This window comes from Miscanthus floridulus, chromosome 7, assembly GCF_019320115.1.
Source record: "Miscanthus floridulus cultivar M001 chromosome 7, ASM1932011v1, whole genome shotgun sequence".
NCBI lineage: Eukaryota > Viridiplantae > Streptophyta > Magnoliopsida > Poales > Poaceae > Miscanthus > Miscanthus floridulus.
In genome coordinates this window covers 118,273,905-118,291,606 of record NC_089586.1, presented here as the reverse complement: position 1 = coordinate 118,291,606, position 17,702 = coordinate 118,273,905, and the positions used below count along the sequence as shown (strand labels likewise).

The 17,702-nt window shown below is 46.3% G+C and overlaps 2 protein-coding genes across 3 annotated transcripts; one reads left to right on the top strand and one right to left on the bottom strand.

Moving 5' to 3' along the window:
- The first annotated feature begins 1,573 nt into the window (after positions 1–1,573).
- On the top strand, positions 1,574–12,472 carry LOC136467713 (DExH-box ATP-dependent RNA helicase DExH15 chloroplastic-like). 2 transcript variants are annotated; one of them, XM_066466482.1, is made up of 16 exons: positions 1,574–2,156; positions 3,416–3,591; positions 3,711–3,824; positions 4,183–4,291; positions 4,372–4,458; positions 4,745–4,863; positions 5,107–5,284; positions 5,435–6,034; positions 6,126–6,404; positions 6,489–6,695; positions 6,774–7,118; positions 7,620–7,856; positions 8,264–8,484; positions 11,216–11,315; positions 11,408–11,554; positions 11,670–12,472. In XM_066466482.1, the coding sequence occupies exons 1-16, from the start codon at positions 1,644–1,646 to the stop codon at positions 11,766–11,768; spliced, it is 3,531 nt and encodes a 1,176-aa protein (XP_066322579.1). In that variant the 5' UTR covers positions 1,574–1,643; the 3' UTR covers positions 11,769–12,472. The 2 variants fall into 2 exon arrangements, with proteins under 2 accessions (XP_066322579.1, XP_066322580.1); XM_066466483.1 differs by lacking the exons at positions 8,264–8,484; positions 11,216–11,315; positions 11,408–11,554; positions 11,670–12,472 and adding an exon at positions 7,961–8,227.
- A 187-nt stretch (positions 12,473–12,659) lies between these two features.
- Positions 12,660–17,203, bottom strand: LOC136467714 (formin-like protein 16). The gene is made up of 2 exons (XM_066466484.1): positions 15,644–17,203; positions 12,660–14,269 (listed from the first exon to the last, which is right to left on the bottom strand). The coding sequence occupies exons 1-2, from the start codon at positions 17,002–17,004 to the stop codon at positions 12,820–12,822; spliced, it is 2,811 nt and encodes a 936-aa protein (XP_066322581.1). The 5' UTR covers positions 17,005–17,203; the 3' UTR covers positions 12,660–12,819.
- Positions 17,204–17,702: the final 499 nt, after the last annotated feature.

The following is a 17,702-nucleotide window of genomic DNA, read 5'->3' as shown; positions in this document are numbered from 1 at the left end:
CACGTACACTGAGACTAGGCCGACAAATTTTATTATGAGCACCTTCGAAGGACTGAGACTGAGTCAACAAATCTTAAGATTGACGAAGTCATCACAGGCGTGTCACTGTTAATGGGTACGTTACCTATCACTGAAAGAACAATACAAATAAATTCTGAAATAAATCTAAAAAAATATAAGCACTCATTTCTAGCTGAGGACTTAAATTTACCACAAGGAACCCAACTAGCTAAGCTACACTCAGTTCACCTTTGTGATACCGATTTGTAATCAAGATGATATATTAGCTCACATAGAGGTTGGAAAGTGTGGATTTTGCAAGCTGATTAGTTTATGGCTCTTTACCTGAATTAGACGTACGTGTCTCCCTAGGTACATTTTATTAAGCTAAGGGGAACCTCGTAATAAACTTATTTAGAGATACAAATATTGCTAATATTTTGTACAAATCTAGTCAAAACTGAAAAAGGTTGACCCACATGTTTCTCGTAGCGACGAATATAAAGGGACAATAGTTATTAGGATCGGACCACATATTGAACCGACGAAGCCTTCAGTTCACAGTTTGATTGGTCTAATTAGTTAAACTATTGATTTAAAATTGTTTAATAGAACAACTACATGGCGGAGTTATGAGGAATACATGTTGAAACCCTCCCACAGCTTGTTTTCGCTCTTATTTCATCATATTTCATCTCCCTGCGCATAGTGGTGTTACTTATTCCCGCCTCAGGTGGACAACAATGTTTGCATCGGCTTGGAGTGGTTCCTTGTAACCAGTTTCACCGGTCTCCATCTAAAGACCTGTGTGAACCGACAAACACTGGCTCTAGTTTTTTTAGTCTGATCGTCGGTCTTCTAATAACCGTGCTGTTAGGACATCAAACAAGCCGACCCTCAATAATAAGTGAATATGGCAATCTTGATGTGACTTACGATGTGTTTGGCAACCACATGGAAAAACGGCATGGAAATTAATGGTGGATGTTGATAGAGGAAATTAAGGTGAAATTTTGACTTTTAGTCTCGATCTCTTGTTTGGTTTATGGAGAAAAATAAAAAGGGGAGTAGAGAATTTATATCCCCTATTTGGTGGGTAGATCTTTGAACGTGAAATCATATGACAAATCATGATAAATAGTGATGATGCACTTATCTCTTCGTTAAAAACACACCTCCAACGCCTCTTCTAGAGAATTGATTAGTGGTGCTCTCTAAACTCTACCTTTTCTTTTAACCAAAACTCCCACTCCTATAAAACAAACACACGATTTTTAATTTTTTATTTAACTCTAATCTTCCATCCCCTCCTTTCAATTACCTCAACCAAACGTAATTTAACTCCAATCCTTCGTGTTCTAAAAAAACTCCAATCCTTCGTTTCCTCTTTTCAATTTTTCTTTTGAGAATGTTTCCTCTTTTCAATTACCTTCAACCAAACGTGCTGTTAAAAAAATTTCCTCTAGATGGCATGCCGTTAGGAAGGATAGTGCAAACGGTAAACCCACTTCTTTGACGTATTTAGGCGCTTGCCGTCTCAACGAGTCAACGTATAGAAGTCTTAAAACAAAATCCGAAACTTTATCTCGTCTCCTCTCCGCCTCTCCCCGCCTCCTCCACCCCGAAGCATCGCACCTCCCGCCATGCACTGTATCGCCCCCCGCCTGCTCCTCTTCCCACTCCCGACCGTCTCGCGCCACGCGCTCTCGCCAACCCAGACGCTACCTCTTCCTCTCATCCTCCCCTCCCGCGCCTGTAGGCTCCACCTCGCCTCCGCGCGCTCGCCGTCCCGCGCCGCCGCTTCGGTTTCTGACGACGACGAGGATGAGGAGGTTGACGTGGATGACGACGACGACGAGATAGGCATCCGCGACGTAGACGATGAATACTACGACGATTTCGGTGACGGGGATGAGGGAGATGAGGCCGACGAGGAGGCGGTGGACGAGGAGAGCGGTGGTGAGTACGAGGAAGAGGCGGAGGAGGACGAGGACGAGGACGAGAGGGAGGATACCGCAGCGCGAAGGCGGGAGTCGGAGGAGTATAAGTCGCGGCGGGTGGCGAAACTGGTCGCTGAGGTGCGGGAGTTCGGGGAGGACATCATCGACTACAACGAGCTCGCCGGGATCTACGACTTCCCCATCGACAAGTTTCAGGTATCGTTTTGGTTCCTGACTCGATGGGCTAGCCCTGCTTCTATTTGTTGAACCGTGCAACTCCAATGCTGGGCCGGTAAAGTTAAATGCAGTTTTGAATTTTTTGTGGAAGATTTCTCACACGTGTAATTTGTATTTTGTAACGACAAGGTACAGGTAGTTCTTCTCTGCAGCACACTTTCTAATTTAAGCACTCAAATTTGAGTTCCGAAGAAAGAAACTCCTGGGAGTCTGTCTACTGCACAACCATGTGTTTTATACAATTTCAACACATGATTTTTTTTGCACCATAAGATTAAGATCCAACAGCCTCCATTCTTCTTCTACCTTCAGACAATCACAAGATCACAGATCCACAGATCACAAATCACATATCACATAAAACAATTTTTTTCTATGGAAGGATAAATTACAGTGCGGTTGGTTCCATTGCCTGCCCGTTCGTCATGGGTCGTCGCGTCGTGGGGCCCTGGCCAGGCGCGATCGCGTTCGCGTTCGCGTCCTCTCTCTCCCTCTGGGTCTCACCTGACACGACCACGCACATACCTGGAAGGACGCAGACGAACCGAGGACACGGCTTGGCAGATCTGACGGACGCAGACGAACCGAGGCAATGATCCGGTGGACTAAAAATCCATGTGTTTTTTTGTGCTAAAACACACGTGTGTTGTATAACATTTCTGCCTAAATTTGGGGGGCTCTATTTCTTTTCGAGCCATTGTTTGTTGGAATGGGCATGGTTACATAGTAATATTGTTTTTGTGGTGGTGGGGGGTCGGACTTGGGACCATGGTGGTCTCATTGTTAAACATTACAATTTCCATCACCTTTCCCGGGGAAAAAAACTTTCACGATTTTGACTGATTTCTGATGGCATTGTTTGGGACAAGCTACTCTTGGGATGTTTTGTATAGCACTACTAACTAAGCAGGCAACAAAAGAATCTGGCATGGCCTTCATAAAACTGTAGTAGTTTACTGATTTAAAAACCTGAATTAGTTTAATGGGTTTCAAGTTAATTTGAACTAATTTCAAAATTATAACTTAGTTATTGGGCATTGTGATTGGACAGATAACATAAACAATCCCTCTTTCAGCAATAAATTGTCTTGAAGGCGGATATGTTTTTTATGCTGCATGTAAATCTGATCATTCGGGAGTTATATGTTCCAAAATTAATTTAAGCAATAGGAGCATTATCCAATGTCCACAAGCTATTGTACTCCGTTTTTCTTACCCTGTTTCCTATCTTCTTGTAGCGCTTGGCTATACAAGCATTTTTAAGAGGTTCATCTGTTGTAGTTTCTGCACCTACAAGTAGTGGGAAGACATTAATAGCAGAAGCTGCAGCAGTCGCAACAGTAGCTAGAGGAAGGCGTCTCTTCTACACAACACCATTAAAGGCCTTGTCAAACCAGAAGTTCCGTGATTTCCGGTAAAATGTTATTTTCTGATTCTCCTACTTTTGCAGGTTTACTATTAAATCCATAAAAAAATAAATCAGTTTATCTAGTAAATTCATTTTTGACACAATTGGTTGTACAATTATTTCAGGGATACCTTTGGTGATCATAATGTTGGCCTTCTTACAGGAGATTCTGCTATCAACAAAGATGCTCAGATCCTAATTATGACGACAGAGATTTTACGTAACATGCTGTACCAAAGGTATTTTAGAGTGATATACAATGATCAATATGGATTGTTGCAGATACTCACTCTGCATACCAGTTTAGCAGTTTGCCATTTTTAATTATACAAATATTGCAGAAGCTTTTATGATGAGAACCATTCACAGTAGATATACACTTAAATAAAATTATTGCCAGCCTTTCCCAAATTGTACACGCTGATTTTAAAATACATGTGATTTCTTTTCTCGATAGTTTTCCTGTTTCTTAACTATAAGGTAGTGTCTTTAGGAGGTCAATCTTTTGCCGGTAGGTAGTTCTAGGTCGTAAGTAGTAACTGATGTTCCCTGTCCTGCATCTGAGATGAGTCTTGACATCTTCTGTTTGTACTGCAGTGTTGGCATGACAGCCTCTGAAGGTAGATTATTTCAAGTTGATGTCATTGTTTTGGACGAAGTCCATTATTTGAGTGATATCTCACGTGGCACTGTTTGGGAAGAAACTGTATGCTATTGGATTACTCTCATATTGATCACTTGTGTTCATGTTGGTCATTTGACTTAGCCACTTTTATCATGTCTTAGGTCATATATTGTCCAAAGGAAGTCCAGCTTATATGTCTGTCAGCCACTGTTGCAAATCCCGATGAATTAGCTGGCTGGATAAGTCAGGTAATGGCAGATTCATGTTTAATTATTTGTGAGCTGGTTTTCTTTATCCTCAGTGATGTTTATGCAAGAATGTGAGCTTGTCTTCCTACTATAAATTTAGGTGCAATTTTTCCTACCATTGGCCTAGGATTTTCTCTTACTATAAATTACACTGAGACTGCACAAACACATGCATGCGCAAATGTTTTGTTATAAACATAATGATTTACCTTTATTTGCTCAGTATTGCAAGACATTGTTCTATTTTCTGAAGTATGGAATCATTCTTATGTATCTTTCCTTGTAGATTCATGGTAAAACAGAGCTTGTAACATCGAACAAACGTCCAGTTCCGCTTACTTGGCACTTCTCGAAGAAATACTCATTGCAACCACTTCTTGATGGAAAGGGGAAAAAAATGAATAGGTACCAGATGTGCAAGTCCATTTTAAAAGATAAGGGATGTGGTTTTTAGAGTGGTCCAATTTTTTTCGTGGAGACATGCAGAACTTTAAACTCAAATTCGTTCTTGATATTAAGGACAAAAATAAAAACAAGTGCATATGGATCTCATGAGTCATGACACATGGGTTTTCCTTTCACACTGGAATTTATATTTGAAAATAGGGGCCACATTACAACTTTCATTTTCTTCTTCTATTCATACAGGAAACTGCGGATGTCTAACTTCCAAAACTTATCATCTCCAAAGAGTGAGTTCTATTATGTCAAAGGAAAGAGGAGATTTAGAACAAATAAAATTGAGCAAGGTAATAGCAGCTCTTTTGACATATCGAAACAGGTTCAGTTATCAAAGCATGAACTCAGCAATATGCGCCGTTCCCAAGTATGGACTAAAATCCCTTTTAAGCTTTGCTTACTTGCTTTCTTACATAATAGATTTGAATTGCCATTTGTTATTTTTCTTCCTAGAAGACGTGGTCCAATTATGTGGAATGACAAATTGATGCCATTTTCTTGGTACCTTCGAATGCAGGTTCCACTAATACGTGACACTTTATCACAACTATGGGAAAATGACATGCTTCCAGCTATTTGGTTTATTTTTAGTAGAAGAGGGTGTGATGCAGCTGTTGAGTACCTTGAGGATTGCAGACTGTTGCATGACTGTGAGGCTAGTGAAGTTGAACTGGAACTTAGGAGGTTCAAGATGCAATATCCTGATGCTGTTCGAGAAAGCGCTGTGAAAGGACTGTTGCGAGGAGTTGCGGCCCATCATGCTGGTTGCTTGCCACTGTGGAAATCATTTATTGAAGAATTATTTCAGCGTGGCCTTGTTAAAGTAGTTTTTGCGACAGAAACCCTTGCAGCTGGGATTAATATGCCTGCTAGGACGGCTGTGATGTCTTCTCTCATCAAAAGAATAGATGCTGGGCGCCAGCTCTTAACCCCAAATGAACTATTCCAGATGGCAGGTCGTGCTGGAAGGAGAGGGATTGATACAGTTGGGCATGCTGTTCTTGTTCAGACTCCATATGAAGGGCCTGAAGAGTGTTGTGACATCATCTTTGCCGGACTTGAGCCACTTGTCTCACAATTCACTGCATCATATGGGATGGTTTTGAATCTTCTTGCCGTATGTATTTTTATTTCTTTTTATTATTATCTATTCAGAAGTTCCTGCTTTCTCCAGATCTTTATCTAATGGGTTTGAATATGCTGTCCAGGGTTCAAAAGTTACACATAATCAGAAAGAATCGGATGATGTTAAGGTCAAGCGCTCTGGAAGAACCTTAGAAGAAGCTCGAAAGCTCGTGGAGCAAAGCTTTGGGAATTATGTTGGGAGCAATGTAATGGTTGCTGCCGAAGAAGAGATTGAAAGAATACAGCAAGAAATACAATACCTCTCTTCAGAAATTACTGATGAATCTATTGACCGAAAATGCAGGGAAGAATTATCAGAGGAAGACTATGCTGAGATTTCCCTTCTACAGAAGAGACTAAAGGTAATATTCATTGTTTAGTTGTTTTGATCTATTAAAGTTAATAATATACTGATCCATCTAATGTTCTACACCCCTGCCCCTCAGGAAGAGAAGCAGATCAGAAATGAGCTGAAAAAAAAGATGGAACTGGAGAGAATGGCTGCATGGAAAAATCGGTTAGCAGAATTTGAAAGTGGCCATCTTCCTTTCATGTGCCTGCAATACAAAGATAAGGATTCAATTCAGCACACGATCCCTGCTGTATTTATTGGAAACCTCAACTCATTTGCTGATCAAAAGATCACGAACATGGTGAGATACTTTTTTTAAAAAAAAAAACATTGCAGAAGGAAAACCTAAGCATGCTTACTCCTTATATACTTACTGCAGGTGGAAGATGATTCACTTGTTTCTGGCAAGCAGAAACTTGATAGTGGGGAACAACTCTATTGCCCATCTTACTATGTAGCTTTAAGTTCAGATAATTCATGGTATTTGTTCACAGAAAAATGGATAAAAACTGTTTACAAGACAGGTCTACCTGCTGTCGCTTCTGTTGAAGGGGGCACACTCCCTAGAGAAACCCTGAAGCAGCTCCTTCTGCGTGAAGAGTTGATGTGGGATAAAGTTGCAAAATCAGAATATGGCTCTTTGTTAAGCATGGATGGTTCTTTAGACACATGGTCGTGGAGTCTCAATGTTCCTGTGCTTAATAGCCTTTCGGAAGACGATGAGGTTAGACTTGCTCCTTGGCTGTTCTGTGACGTTGTAGTAGACAGCTAGACTTAACAAACACTAGAATTGATGTTCCAGTATGAATGTTATTATCTTGTATCTTGTAATGGTTGGGTCCTAAGATTGGACTAGTGCACCTTACCACTGGCAGTCCTATATTGATGCTAATATAAAAACCAATCACCAATGCCTACGCATAATCTCAGATAAGCCATGTTTTATAGGCATAGTTAAATTAGTTCCCTACGAAATGATTTCCAGCTTCTGCATGCCATTTTCTGTCATCATACAGAATAATGGCGCTTTTTGTTTTTTGTTTTTTTTTTGGGGGGGGGGGGGGGGGGGGGGGTCTTCACCTGGACTCAACCCCTATCCCTCTGTATATGTTGGTTAATATTATTCAAATAATCAATGTCTGAAATTAGGAGGTCCTTTTCCAACTTACAGTTATTTTAGGTTTAACTATCCTTTGTTAAAATTTTAAACTTATTTTGATCACAGGTAGAACGATTTTCCCAGGAACATCAAGATGCTGTAGAATGCTACAAGCAACAGAGGAGGAAGGTTTCACATTTGAAGAAAACAATAAAGAGTACTAAGGGTTTCAAAGAATTCCAAAAGATCATCGACATAAGAAATTTTACAAAAGAGAAGATTGAGCGCTTGGAAGCTAGATCCCGTCGCTTGACTCGACGGATAAGACAAATTGAACCGACCGGTTGGAAAGAATTTCTCCAGGTTACCATGCATCTTTTTCTATATTCATATATTTTTCCAAGTATCTCTTCATGCATCAATTTCCTTATGTTCTTTTCTGATCTTATAGCTGAACTACATTTTAGGCATTGCAGTATGAGCTGCTGCATCCATTGAAGGCGATGTCCCCCACGCCTCGCCCTACTCCCCTCTTCCACCAATCATTCCCGATTTGGGCATTTGGGCACAATGGTGCCTTGCTCTCTTACACTCACTCATCATAAGTGGCACTTGATAATTCTTAAGATCTGATGGTTTCTACCATGTCTCTACATACATAGGTCACATATGGTGTTCATTTGCATATTGCTTGTCTATCCGTATGTTTGCCATCAATGGACATTTCATCAGGTATTAATTTGTGGTTCTCTATATGAAATATTTACCAGATTAGCAGAGTCATACAAGAGGCTAGAGCATTAGATATCAATACTCAGGTAATCTATCCTTTGGGTGAGACGGCAGCAGCTATACGAGGGGAAAACGAGCTCTGGCTTGCTATGGTTCTAAGGAACAAGGTCCTCTTGGATCTAAAGCCATCTCAACTGGCAGCGGTTTGTGGAAGTTTAGTCTCGGAAGGGATCAAACTTCGTCCTTGGAAAAATAGCAGGTGCAAAACTGTACTACCTTTTTTGTTTTTCATGTTTATGTTTATAACTTGCTACATATATTTAGTGTCCTGATATATATGATGTGATGTCTACATTTTTTTTGCAACCACAGTAAGCATGTTTTTCCTTAAGAGGGAGAGAAAGTTACAACACACAGTCATAGTAAGCCTAGTCTTACCAAGACCAGCATGATCCTTGCAAGACTAATCTAAGAAGTATTACCAGCAAAGTTCACAATTAAGTAATTACATAAAAACAATTTGTGACCGGACGACGAACAGCACTAAGAGAAGCAGCAAACAGTGACACAACTAGCAGCTAAAGGTGACCTGTCAAGCGCCTCAACGCCCAACGTCGCCGGACCGCGGCTACGTAACTCGTAGTCACGCTCCAGGCCTTCACCGTGAGAAGATCTCACCGGTGGCTTGAGAGAGTTTGGGAGAGAGGAGCAACTTTAGGATAACTGATCTTGCTTAATTCTCTCCATGTCTGTTACACGGCATATATGGCCAATGGCCCAACCAACTCTCCTATAATTAAGGCATGCAAAAGGAAACTAGATCCTATCTTTCTAAACTTAGCCACTGACGGTGGCACCTGCCTTAGCCGCGCGCTCCGCAGCCCTCCTGGTGTCACGACGGCGCCTATAGGTGCGCCCGTACATGACATCTCTCCCCCCCTCGACGTTCAGCTCGTCCTCGAGCTGAAACTGGGGAAATTTGTCGCTGAAGTCTGCAACATCCTCCCAGGTCGCACCAGCAGTGGACTGCCCTTTCCAGCGGATGAGCACCTGCCGAACACCCTTTGCCAGCCGGTACCGAACAGCCTGCTCCGGTTCTAGAGTCACCGCCCCATGATGAATGGGTGGAAGGGGAGGTGGCGTAGCCGGTGGTGCGCCGACGAACTTCTTGAGAAGGCCGACGTGGAAGACATCGTGCAGCTTGGCGCGCGGGGGCAGCGCTAGACGAACAGCTACCTGGTTGATGCGCTCGGTGACTTGGTAAGGCCCGACGAAGCGCGGCTTCAGCTTGCCCTTGGGCGCCTGGGGAAGAGAGGAAGGCCATCCACACGCGCTCCTCCGGCATGGTGCGCTGTTGGCGAAAATAGGATTCGCATTTGTTGATGAAGAGCATCGGATCGGTCTTGCCATCGAAGCGAGGGAAGTCGAGCTTCTGGAATCGTGGGGGCCGATCCAGATCACGAGGAGGCTCCTCGCGGCTGCCGCCGCCGTTGTCCGACGACGATGATGACTTGTCCTTCATGGTGGCCATGTCGGCCTTCACGGAAGACAATTCAGTCTGGAACGACTTCATCATCTCCATGAGGTCCTTGATGGTGGGTTCAGCCATGGTGGTGGAGTGGCCGGTGGAAGGAGTGGACGTGGAAGGGGGTGGTGGAGGGCTGGAGCGGGTGGGAGAGGATGTACGTGACGCCGATACCAGGTTGTCAAGCGCCTCAACGCCCAACGTCGCCGGACCGCGGCTACGTAACTCGTAGTCGCGCTCCAGGCCTTCACCGTGAGAAGATCTCACCGGTGGCTTGAGAGAGTTTGGGAGAGAGGAGCAACTTTAGGATAACTGATCTTGCTTAATTCTCTCCAAGTCTGTTACACGGCATATATGGCCAATGGCCCAACCAACTCTCCTATAATTAAGGCATGCAAAAGGAAACTAGATCCTATCTTTCTAAACTTAGCCACTGACGGTGGCACCTGCCTTAGCCGCACGTTCCGCAGCCCTCCTGGTGTCACGACGGCGCCTATAGGTGCGCCCGTACATGACATGACCCCTCTAACTCTAAGCAACTAAGATCACGTGCAACAAAGTTCCTAACAGCATAGCAACGTACCCAGCCATTGAGGCCATGCACAATCCACATGAATATGGTGTCTGTTGTCATGGAAACACTTGCATGACAAGTGGACAGAAGGATCTGTCACCTAGTAGGCCAAAGTAGCCGTGATTTCACTCCTCCAATCAGAACCAGGGAAAAGCTGCCTGACGGATTCACGTTTCCATGAGGAAAGTGAGCTTACAGAGGTCTTTCAGTACTGCACAAATGAATTAGCATCCGGTGTGTCCTTGCCCGTGGCAATGCCAAGCTTCCTGATGAGATATCTACATAATATAGAGTTCCTTATCCAATTTGTTTTCAGCAGCAAGATTAGTTCAAATGCGCTTGCATTTAATTAAAGTATATCAATGGGACAGATATCTGTCACATTAGGCTTTCTAAAAATGTGGATATATCAATGGGATAGGTATCTGTCACATTAGGCTTTCTAAAAATGTGGATCAGCACATTGTTTGTCTCATATATGCTTTCCACTGTAACAATTGTAGTACTTCGCTAGCAAAGATAATGACAGCTCAACCATGCTGTTGTACTCATTAGAGTGTCTATTCACAGTTGCCGTACAATGCAAGCCCTATTTAGCAGTGACATAATGCCCCTACCAACATGTTTAAAATTCTGTTTCCTAGTTTTTCCTCATGAGAAAAATACACAAAGATTTAGAACAATGTCCAAAGACGGACTAGCCATGTGGGAAATTTGATGTCAAAAAATTACAGATACCCTGTAGGCTGCAGTCTTGGCCTTTTCCCTCTTTATTTAAGTATAAGAATTCATTAATACATTTTCATCTGTATATGGTTGATAGTTCTTTTAAAAAAAAAAATGTTTGGTCTCTTCTTAATGATGTCCTGCTGACTGTTTGGCTGTTTGCAGCTATGTATATGAACCTTCTTCTGTTGTTACTGGTGTTATAAGTTATTTAGAAGAGCAGAGAAATTCGCTAATTGATCTCCAAGAGAGACATGGTGTTAAGGTTTGGCATACCATGCTACTGTGTTATTAGTGTTGTTTGTCCAATTGTTGTCTTCTCTCTGTTTTCTGATTTGTTTATTCCTTTGCATATAGATACCTTGCGAAATAGATGCCCAGTTTGCTGGGATGGTTGAAGCCTGGGCTTCAGGGTTGACCTGGAGGGAGATAATGATGGACTCTGCAATGGACGATGGAGATTTAGCCCGTCTACTCAGGCGCTCAATAGATTTACTAGCTCAGGTCTGTTATCAAGCGAGCAGACTCATTAACCAATGTTTCCCGTGGATTATCTATTTTTGATAGCGCAATACTCTGTCATGATGCAATTACACTGCATAATATCTTGATTTTCCAGATTCCAAAACTGCCCGACATTGATCCAGTTCTCCAAAAGAATGCACAAATTGCTTGCAGCGTCATGGACCGAGTACCGATTAGTGAGCTTGCTGGTTGAAAGCCTAAAACTTGTGAGTACTACTAACAGAGGGTTTGCCCGGCTGCTTATTTTACAATTGTTATAGGTAGGCAATTCTTTGTTGTACCGTGAAAAATAATTACCAGTTGTCACAATGAAGAAATCCAAGAGCAGTTGATATCCCACTGGCTAAACATGCTTTTCAAGAAGATCAACAACTACAGTGATTGATTCAAGGAATCAGAATTCAGAATGATGACAAAGACAAATGGCATCACATGTGAGGTTCATAGGATTGTTCATCCAAAAAATTCTCACTGCCAATTCCAGAATTTCCAACCACCTGACCCAATCAAAAGGATATGGAGATCAAAGCACAGCAACAAGCTCTAGATTTTCTCACGGCTTCTTCTAGATGCCTGAACACCAGAAATATACTCAGAATCAGTGTCAATGGATATGACTATTATTAAGTGGGTACTGTGCCACACAAATATGGAAGAAACAGTGCTGCATCTCTTCTTTGGATGTCAATTCAGTAAAGCCTGTTGGCATTGGGTTGGTCTCACCTGGATCATGCCTCTACCTTTTTTCAGCATGATGACGCAAGCAGGAAAAAAATATTTACAGTTACCTTTCTTCATTCATGGTGATTTTTTTATAATAGTAGCCTGGAAAATTTGGAAGCAACGGAATGGAGTCAATTTTTTTACAAGAGACCCAACATATCTTCTGACATGGCTATCTTTCCTAATTGTCTCTCTATGTCCAGGTCTTCTCTCCTTTTTGTTAACTTTTTAGCCTTTGTATTTGTACAATGCCTTTACATTTTCTTTATATAGCCTACCAACAGTAGGGGTTTTCCCCTCAAACAAAGATATCATTTCTAAGCAATTGAGATCTTCACGTCAAAATTTTTTACAAATTTCTGTAGAATTCTATTCGGTGCTCTCAATCTGGATCTTGATTGAAGAAATGGACAAAAGAACCAATGTAAAAATTGCTTTATGTACAGTCTGCAGCTATCCTATACCTCTACAACAACCAATTCAAAACAATGCAAACAATCATTTACAGCCACCCGTTCAATCTATTCCTCATCACTACTTGAATCAGAATCTGCACTATCCTTCATGAAGTGCGCTGGTAGGTTTGGAAATCTTGGCATGACCCTCTTCCTTTTGCCATCTGCCTCTTCGGGTGGTTTCTGAGCTGGTGCTGCTTGAGCATCGGTGGCTTCCTTTGTCGCTGACGCTGTCGCTGCTGTTGTGGCCGCAGCCACCACCGTGGGGGCAGCAGCTGTGTTTGGCTGCGATGACGATGGTGCCGGTTTCTTCTGCTGCACTTTCCTCTTGATGTCCACACATGCCTGATCAACCATACCCAGGAAGTCCCTCACTACGATGAACAGCTGGAGGGGATGTGCGTTCCGCTCCTTGGTGGCACCGGCATGGTAGTACTCTGTTGTCTTCTGGACCAGCTCAAGTACTCTTTCCTGCTCCCTTCTTAGTGCCTTCAGCTCCTGTTCTGCAGCCTTCACAAATCCTCGCAACCCCCTCGCAAATCCATCATCACTGCAAGTCTCCAGGAGCCTCTTGATCTCATTGAGTCGGCTGTCTAGAATGGCACACTCGCTGACAACTGCATCGTAGTCGACCAGTGCGGCTCTCTTCACGTTGGCAAACTCTGTGCTGAGACCACCAACAATTGGTAGCCCCAAGTTCATGTATTCGTTCTGCCTTTCCTCCCGTGATGGCCCCTGGCTTGCAAAGCCTGCTGCTGAACTGCCTCCCTCGTGGCCAGACCTTGCGAGACTGCCTGAGCGGCGGATGCTGTGGTTACGATTGATGGCAAGCCGCTTTCCCTCAGAGCGGACAACCTCCTCAATGACGAAGTGCAGCAATGTGGTGCTCCCATCAGTGCTCTTCACGTCAGAGAGCTTGCGGAGCGCTGTAAGGTTGAAGGCCTGAGCGTTGCCACGTGCTGTTCCAGCATTCATCCTGTTTCCTGCCTTGAGCACGGCCTCGAGCAGCTTGAAGAACAGGCCCTTTGTCCTCAGCTCCTGGCTTGCCAATTCCAACGTTCGAAGCGAGTGCTTGAGCTGTGCAACCTCAGCACCATAGTTCACCTTGAAAAGCAGTGCATTGACACGTGCAATCGGATTGGGCACGTCAAGGAGGAGGCGGAGGAGGAAGGCCTCCGTAGGGGCAAGCCTGTCGGGGTTCCCAGAGAACTTCAAGATGGTGAACTCTTCTTCTTTAGAGATGTTGAGCCGCGAAAGCTTCTCCAGGACCTCAGTGCTGAGTTCTGTGTTCCCATCCCGGAGGGCGTCGATTATTTCATCCCGCCCCACCGTGAGGGACTTCAGGATGATGGAAATATTGTGCGACTTGCGTGGCTCGAGCAGGAATATTTGCTCCGGCGAGTTTGAGCGCCCGAGGCCGGCCGACGATCCAGCAGATTCCTTGGAGTCTGCAGATTTAGGCTTGCGGTTTGCTGCTGCAGTGCCGAATAGAGCCTCGATGATGCCTTCGTCCAAGCTGGAAAGACACCAGAATTGACACAGTAAGAAACTTGAGATGATATTCGATCCATCACAAATAACTGAATAATTATTGGGAAAAAACATGTGTTTTCTGAGCACTATGTAATACTAGTAAATTCATGTGAAATTGCTCGTATCAAAATTGCGGTAACTAATAGCTGACACAAGCTCGGTTTCTTCAATCATGCAAAGTGATGCTGTGCCGTGACAACTGACTAGTGACTCCAATGGCACAAGTGGACAGAGACAATTCGGGGCCATCTTGATTGGGATTGCTTTATACCCTTGAATCCATGATTGCTTTGTAACAAGGTAAAGTGTCTCCATTCCTATCATGGTTTGTACAACAAAATAGTAACAATAATATCGTTGCACATTTTGTGAGTTCCGGTTTGCACAACAAAATAGTAGAGTAATATTGTTGTCCATTTTGTGAGTTCCGTCGAAGCGTCTTTATCTGAAGTAAATAGAAACATAGAAAACCAAATTCCCAGCATTGACCATTGTTTCGACAACAAAGTTTGGCCTTTAATAAGCTTAAATTCGTACCAAAAGATAGATCAGAGAAGTTGGGAATCTCTGCTACTCTATGCACTGGTTGACTCCACCAAATAAGAAATATTCATACTACTTGTTCAATGAAACTTGAAAAGCATGCTACACCAACTCGTATAGTACTTGTTCCACGAAATCCCGTATACCCATTCTATTGATCATTTCTTAATCAGTAAGCTCAAGCTAGACAGAGAACGCGCTTTAGATTAAAGCAAATCTCGCCATCTATCTTTGTCCCAGCCTGTATGTAAAGTACTCTGGATCCTACGCGCACAAAAAGGCACCACAGGACTTGGATTTGGGCATCCGATCGAAGATGCTGCGACGTCAGTCCACCGAAAAAGCGGCAGCCATGGTTTGTCGATACCATCGAGGAACGTGCTCCTACCAAAATGCTAGTGAAAAGTCCTCCCCATAATTTATTTACTGTTTACCTCTGTGGATTTGTCTTTGCACTGGGGGATTCTTTTTCATGCCAAGTCTAGTGAACCTGCGTGATTTCTCTCCACTCTATAGAAATACTCCTAGAGCTCAATGCTGCTGATTAAAATTAGTGGAAGTACTCGCAAAATCCGCAGTGTCCGATTGATTTGCATGGTACTACCACATGAACTCTGAACTTGGTACTCCACTACTCCATCCGTCCCTATGTCTCAGTACTGTGTTCCTACTGATCCTAGTGACATTGTTGTCCTAGCGTGCTCATGAAGCGCCTAGAATGAAATTCTGACACCTATCTCGATCGTATAGTGGCAGTACTACGGTAATCAGCAATGGAAATGAGAAGCGGTGTTAAATTCAGGGGGGGACTTACTTGAATGAACCGCCGGTGATCTTGTCCCACACCATGGAGTGGTCGGTGGCCTGCACATTGACCTTGTCCCAATGCAGCGGCTTCAGCTTCGCCTGCTGCTCGCCGGCCCCGGATGGCATGCCCGGCGCTGTCGGCGGCCTAGAAGAGGACGCCCATGCCCCACCCTTTGGAGGTGGCGGAGGCGGCCCTCCTTTTTTTCCTCCTGGTGGCGGAGGGGACGGGCCTTTGGGCGGTGGTGGTGGAGGCGGGCCACCTCTGGGAGGTGGCGGCGGAGGTGGGCCCTTGGCCGGTGGTGGCGGCGGAGGTGGGCCCTTGGCCGGTGGCGGCGGCGGAGGTGAGGCCTTGGCCGGTGGTGGTGGCGGCGGCGGCGACGCGGCTGCTGGTTTTGGAGGTGGCGGTGGAGGCGACGCGACAGCGGCAGCGACCATGGGTGGCGCAGGTGGCGGGCTTGCTCTCCCAGGCGGCGGCGGCAGACCCGGCGATGCGCTTGGCGAGGCGGCAGGTGCAGGCCGCGGAGGCGGGCGGGGCACGGAGCTGACAGCGACGGCCGGGGTCGGCGGCGGAGGACGCGAGGACACGGAGAAGGAGGAGCTGGAGCCGGAGCTGGGCGGGTGCAGCGAGTCGTCGAACATGGCGGACGCGGAGTCCAGGGAGCCCACCGGGATGAGCGGCTCCTGATCTATCTTGTTCCTCCTGGACCGTCGCGGCGGGGACGGCGGCGACGACGACGGCTGGGGCTCCGGCCACATCTCCGCGCGCCAGTGCTGCTGCTCCTGCCGCTGTTGCTGCCGGGGCGGAGGCGGCTGCGGGGGGCGCCTGCTCCCCGTAGGCTTCCTCCCTCTGCCGCCGCCTTCGCCGTCCTTTTCGAACTCCCTCCAGTATATCGCGTCGAGGCCGTTCTCATCCACCATGCCGAAACCGCCCCCTCCCCCGCCCCCGCCCCCGCCCCGCGGCAGCCGCCTCGGCTCCCTCTCCGGCCGCTTCCCGGCGAAGGCGCCCTCCTGCGGCTGGTTAGGATACCCATTCCCGCCCCCGGCCGTCAGCTCCTTCTTCCTCCCGTGGCGGAGGAAGAGGAAGAAGGCGAGGCCCGAGACAGCGAAGCTGCTGAGCGCCGTGCTCACCACCGCCACCGCGATGTCGCTGCGCTTCACGGACGACGACGACGACGGCGACGGGGCGGTGATGGGTGACGGGGACGGGGGTACGATCGCCGGCGGCGGGGTGGCGAAGGCCGGCGTGCGGGTGGAGGGGAACGTCGTCTGGATGTTCCGCTGTGGCTGCGCGGCCGCGAGTGGGGAGAGGACCACGGCGACGGCGACGGCGAGGAGGAGGGGGGAGAGCGGGCGCGGGCGCGGCGCCATCGGCGTGATGAGGTGGGGTGGGGGTCTGGGGGAGGTGGAATGGAAATTTGACGGGGGGGCGGGATGTGGGACGAGGTGGGCCTGATGGACTTGCACGCGCTGCTGCTGCTGGCTGCTGGCTGCCGCCGGCTACGTTATTGTTGGGTTGGGTTGGGTTGGTTGGGTTGGGGTTGGGCTGTTGGGTTTGGGTTGCGTTGCGTGGTGGTGTGTTGACTTGGCCGGCCTGCGGGCTTTTGTGTGTTTGTTTTACTCGGTCCGGCCGAGCCGGGACGACACGACGGCCGAGAAGACGCGTCGTGTGTGGTGCCTGTGGAACGCGGGAGGGAGGGACCGAAGGACCCGGCGCGGCGGCGCCGAGGCGGAAACCGCGCGCGCGGGCGGGCGCCGTTGCTTGCGGTTCGTCCGGTCGCCCTGCTGGGACGCGGGGTTGACACGGCGGGGGTCCCATCGACTGATGGACCCAGGCGTCGGTTTGAGATGGAACGGACCGAATTTTTTACTTTTTAGCTTTTTTTTAAGTTTTTATAAATAAACCGCTGGATGAAAGATTTTAGAATCTAGACTTTTAGCTCGGCGCTATCGATGCTGGCGCCGAGCTAACACGTCTCAGCGCCAGCATCCCTGGCGTCGAGCTCCTGGGCTCGACACTAACGTGGCGCTGATTTAGCAGGCATCTCGGCGCCGGCGACTCTGGCGCC

Coding starts and splice junctions, on each gene's coding strand:
- LOC136467713 (XM_066466482.1), top strand. CDS start 1,644: ATGCACTGTATCGCCCCCCGCCTGCTCCTCTTCCCACTCCCGACCGTC. Junction 2,157..3,415: donor TCCCCATCGACAAGTTTCAG/GTATCGTTTTGG, acceptor ATCTTCTTGTAG/CGCTTGGCTATACAAGCATT. Junction 3,592..3,710: donor CAGAAGTTCCGTGATTTCCG/GTAAAATGTTAT, acceptor CAATTATTTCAG/GGATACCTTTGGTGATCATA.
- LOC136467714 (XM_066466484.1), bottom strand. CDS start 17,004: ATGGCGCCGCGCCCGCGCCCGCTCTCCCCCCTCCTCCTCGCCGTCGCC. Junction 14,270..15,643: donor ATCACCGGCGGTTCATTCAA/GTAAGTCCCCCC, acceptor GTGTCTTTCCAG/CTTGGACGAAGGCATCATCG.